Source organism: Cebidichthys violaceus, unplaced genomic scaffold, assembly GCF_023349555.1.
Source record: "Cebidichthys violaceus isolate CVI_PGR_0920_01 unplaced genomic scaffold, fCebVio1.0.p SCAF_12, whole genome shotgun sequence".
Lineage (NCBI taxonomy): Eukaryota > Metazoa > Chordata > Actinopteri > Perciformes > Stichaeidae > Cebidichthys > Cebidichthys violaceus.
Window position 1 is genome coordinate 3,587,427 of NW_027176285.1, and position 5,322 is coordinate 3,592,748.

The following is a 5,322-nucleotide window of genomic DNA, read 5'->3' on the forward strand; positions in this document are numbered from 1 at the left end:
CAACTAAACGTTTACATCAATACACAGTCATAAAATGTACATTTGTTGATGCCTTATTTTTAATAAGAATGCAACATTAAAAAAATCTTCCATAAGAGGGTTTTACAACATGCTGGCAACCCAGAATTTGCCGACGCCCACGCGACTGACTCGTCCTCTGATTGGCTGAGCAGCACCTCCCGCTCCCACCTGACCAGGAAGAAGGAGTTTGGACTCCACTGCGCTCCTTTCCCCCCCCCCGATGGCGTGTCTGGAGCAACCTGTCCGCCTGTGTGTACACGTGTAGGCAACCCTGCTGCTGTCTCTCTGTCCGTTCCGTTTCAACCATGTCTGTAGTCAGAACGACTTTAAGACTGTTCCTGTTCACCGCAGTCACCGTCCTGGCCGTGCTGCTGCTGCGACACTGGATGGCCACCAAGCAGTACGTTTTCAATAAAGAAGACGTCGCCAAATTGGCCAAACAGTACGCAGGTGAGACAGTTAAGTAAGGCGTATGCCTAAATCAAATCAGTACCGACCTTCACGTCACTGAAATGCAGTTTAAAGTACAACTACAGGACTGTAAGTACCCTAAGTTGTCCTCCTCACTGCCTTCCATACTGTGCATGTCGTTATTCAGGACAGGACCATGAACAGGCCTTCTCCAAAGTGGTGGTGGAGCTCAGGAAGAGGTAAACATTCAGACACTTACTGGCATGTAAGCACTGATAGCTGCTATCTAATGCAAATCAAAACTGTGATTGACCCATATTCAGTCACTGAATACTATATATTCTATGTTACATGATGTGTTCCTGCTCTGCTCTGCCCTCCATGTAGGACTGCATCTAATGAATATTAGAATGATGTTCTTTTAATAATCAGCCATCGCTCTTCCTTAGGCTGTTTTTCCAGTAACCTTCCTGGTGTGCATACATGTTATTGAATTCACTAGACGAAGGGTTTTTTTCAAGTTGTGTTGTGTGTTTTTAAAAAACCAAACTAGGTATCCTGGCCACATCCTGCCGGATGAGGACCTGCAGTGGGTGTTTGTGAACGCCGGTGGTTGGATGGGCTCCATGTGTCTGCTCCACGCCTCGCTCACGGAGTACCTGCTGCTGTTTGGCACTGCAGTGGACACAGGAGGACACTCGGGTGAGGACAGAAGGGGACTGAAAGTCCGTTTGTCGTGCCATGTTTAAACAGTGATGCTAATCGAGCTGTTGAACTTTGTCACGATTATACTGAATTAAAAGGGTTTCTGAAATACAAAAAAAAAAAAAAGGGTCAAAATAAAAATGATTTTTAGAAGTTTGACTCCACGTCTGCTCTCTTATCGGTCAGGTCGTTACTGGGCCGAGATTTCTGACACCATCATATCCGGCACCTTCAGACAGTGGAAGGAGGGGACAACAAAGAGTGAAATATACTACCCTGGTAATACCATAACACATTTTAATCTACAACTTTAAGTTTTTGTGTGATTGATTTTCTGTCTGTCCTAAATGTCTAGCGTAAACATACTATATCTGAATGGCAAATAGGTAGTGTTTATTTCTCTGTTTGTTTGTTTCTCTTCCCATACTTCCGAATCTCTTCCTCCACAGGTGACACCATCGTACACGGTGTAGGCGAGGCCACGTCGGTCCAGTGGAGCACCGGGACGTGGATGGTGGAGTACGGCAGAGGTTTCATCCCCTCCACGCTGGGATTTGCTCTGGCTGACACCTTGTTCAGCACCCAGGACTTCCTCACAATGTTCTACACCGTACGCGTCTACGTCAAGTGTCTGCTGCTCGAGGCCGGTACGCTACTTACAGAGGCCGGGGTTTTCTGAGGCGCGATCGAGGCTCGGGTGCCTGAAGCAAGGACAATTGCGTCAAAGGTTCGCCTTGTTTTACCCCTGAACACTTAACATCTAGCGTGGGGGGGGGGAAATCTGGGCTGGATCATTCAAGATCAAATATTTTTACCTGGAATTCTAGACGATCCAAGTTGGCATCAGTAAAGTAATACTTTGACGTTTTTGCCCCTCGTTAAGGCTGCCCAAAAATAAAGTGCTTGAGTCCCTTTCCCTTCACCCTATGACATCAAACTGCATCAACAACAGTGCAATATTTACCACTGACTTCCATAAAGGCTGCACCAGTCGACGAGTCCCTCAGTGATACTCAGCATCTTAGTTTACACAGTTATTTAAGCTGCCTGCGTAGTCTGTGAGGTCTTAAATCCTCTTTTGAAACATCTGGTTTAAAGAATAGAGCCCCAAAATCTGAGATTCTTATTCTGGGAATAATAAGACAATATTTGTACCCATGCTTTTGAGCAACTAATCACTTTTTGAAATAATTATGGATCATAAAATGCTTAAGTGGTGATGAAAAAAAAAAAAAAAAAGACAACACTTTTGGGGACCAAGGAATCACTTTTAAAACAAATATGCAATTGTCAATTTAGCTTGTAAAAAAAATATACATATAATGCAAAGCCAAAGCACACTATTTTCTTAGTAAATACCCATTTCATTCATACATACATACATGCGTTGGATTATCTGTAAATCACACCAACCAAAAAAAACTAAACGTCAAGAAGCTCGTTTGCTCCGAAGTCCAGACTGCTCTCGAACGTTGTCTCCCATTTCCTCATTCAATATATTTTTTAGAAACGTTGAAATCCAGATGGAATATGGTGGAGAAAACTGCCCGAGTGATGTGTGCGCGTGTGTGCAATGTCCCATTTTATGGCTCAATCAGTATGAGTCATAGCCAGCTCCATGCGAGCTCGGAGTGTTTTAATGATTATAGACACTCCGGCATTGCGTGTGTGCTTGGCTACATCAGAGCTACTGTGCAGTAACAGATTGCCGTTTTCCACATTTCTTCTCACAACCCAACTTTCCTCTCAAAACATGGAGGGTTATCCATTAAGTCCAATGACAGTTTTTCAAATTGTAAAGCAGAAACTGTGCACCACATATTGTACACAAAGGTGCTGTTGAACACCAACAGATGCTTCTTTGGGGACGTTTGGGAGCCCTTTGTGAAATTCCTATTTAGCTTAGAAAATGGGGGGGGGGGAAGAAACACCGCTGCTCTCTACTTAAGACCTCTGCTGTTATGCTGTAACTATACACCTTTCATTCATTCACATGGCACAATTCTTTATAAAATGTAACTGTAGAGATAAACTTGAATGATATTGTGCTCTGACCAAGTAAGGCTGCTTGGCTTTAGTGCCCTCAGCCTCCGTCAGGTGTCTGAATCTTTGCACTAACCCAATAGGGAAAAACAAAACGGTATCCACAGGCCTCATCCTCGACAACTCCTCATTGTTATGTAATGCTGAGGGGAAAAAATGTCAGAAAATCAGTCTTTTGGAAATTTTACTGTACAAGCAAACCACTGCTGCTTAGTCCACCACGTCCCCGATCGTACCTTTTCAGATGAAACCGTCTTAATTTCAGACTGATGCCCAAAGCCGTCAAGGGTCATAGTGTGAGTCTTAACTACCCAAACTCGAGCTATTTGATTTATATACAGCAGCATCAGTAGCATAGTGGTCTCATGGACGGATAGCGAAACAGAGAAACATTATCGCTGTACCTTAAATGTTGATGAGCGGATGTGCAATTTACTGAAAGGTAATGATAAAAACTGACCGTGCCAGAAGAAATAAATGTTTTTGAAGGAAAATTACACATGCCTGGCGTATTGCTTTTTAATACACACACTTCAAATTGAGAACAATTTAAAGAACTCTGCTGTCCTGACTTATCCATCGCAGATGCCTTTGTCCTTCAAAACAAACAAAAATACACATCGGGGGGGGTAATTTTGGGTGGTAAACACAAGCTGATTGAAACTACAAAACTGACCTTATATACTCCAGAGAGTTGATGAGGAATAGAGATGGGGTTGGGGAGTGTGGGTAGGTGGAGTTATGCTGCGAGAATAGACGGTGTTATTCAATAAAGCAGGCCAGCGGAATAAAGGACAGACACATCAGTCCTCATCTCCGTCTGTAAATGTCAAGAGGATGCAGACAACCTGATTTGTTGTCGTCATATCCACGAGAGAGGTCTAGGTGATGATGATAGAAGCGTGTGCTTTTCATGTGGGTGTATGTTTGCCTGTGTGTGACTGTGCATGTTCCTCATGTCATAGCACACGTGCATACTGCTTGTAGCCTGTGAGTTTATGCTACATGTCCACCCTTCCTCTGTCTTTCTATCCATCTGTGTATGTGTGTTACCATATCATCCCAGGTATAGATTTAACGTCAGCCTAACAGACTGGCCTGACCCCGCTGCCCTCCTTCTCTTAAAGCCCTTTAAAGGAGATGTATTCAGAATCGAAGCCGGGCGACCGGTGCTGAAATACCAGCATGCCCGGCCAGCGGTCGCACCTTAACGGGATGGATGACGGCCTCTTTGACTAATCGCTTGGTGTCTTCCAGGCCGACGATGTCCTCCCACCGCACGTTGGGGCTGTGCAAATAGATGTCCTATAGGGGTGAACACACACACACACACACACACACACACACACACACACACACACACACACACACACACACACACACACAAAGAGTGAGTGATGCAAGTAGAAAATATTACAAAGAAGGGATAGAAATAATACACAAGCAGGAAGCCGGTCTGTGCATGTGCATAAACAAACACACATTCTCATGCAATTAGGCTTTCGTAAATACAGTAGGTGTCCTTTAGAATGAAATATCAGATAAAGGAAACGGATTGAACTACTGAGCCTTCATTAATATGTAGCTTCAATTTACTCACAGCAAAGCTCTTCCCTGCTCTCTAGTGGACATATTCAGTATCAAATCACTTGGTATTTTTGCATAGAAGTATTCTTCCACCATCTCAGAGGGAACAACATTTCACCCTTTAATGAGGCTGAAATGTCATTTCGCAACTGATGGCCATATTAGTGAGTAAAATGATTCAAAATTGAATTATTTAGCTATTAAGGTTATAGTTTTGTATGTAATATAGTGCATGAAAAAGATTTGTGATTTTCTGGAAAGGTGCAATACATTCAGCTAAGTTATTTTAATATAAGTTGTGTTTATTAAGTTATAATAGTCGGTGTTAATCACTGGTTGTATAATTTGGTTTTCTTAGACACACATCTTTTTTGCTAATACATAAAAGCTTAACATAAGTTCCTCATCTTGACAGTTCTCGGGCATTGTCATTGTGTTTGCAGTACTTTGTTCTGCAGTGTTTGTATTTACCGAGGATACGTTAACGTTACACCTCTCTACGGTAGCCCCGAGGGACAAAACATACGACCCCACGCAAACACGTTGACGCACACT

At 43.1% G+C, this 5,322-nt stretch overlaps 1 protein-coding gene across 1 annotated transcript; it reads left to right on the plus strand.

Moving 5' to 3' along the window:
- Positions 1 to 206: 206 nt before the first annotated feature.
- Positions 207 to 3,677, plus strand: sigmar1 (sigma non-opioid intracellular receptor 1). Its single transcript, XM_068705928.1, has 5 exons — positions 207 to 471; positions 620 to 671; positions 986 to 1,134; positions 1,324 to 1,416; positions 1,587 to 3,677. Exons 1-5 carry the CDS (start codon positions 327 to 329, stop codon positions 1,814 to 1,816), a joined length of 669 nt encoding a protein of 222 aa, XP_068562029.1. The 5' UTR covers positions 207 to 326; the 3' UTR covers positions 1,817 to 3,677.
- The last annotated feature ends 1,645 nt before the right edge of the window (positions 3,678 to 5,322 follow it).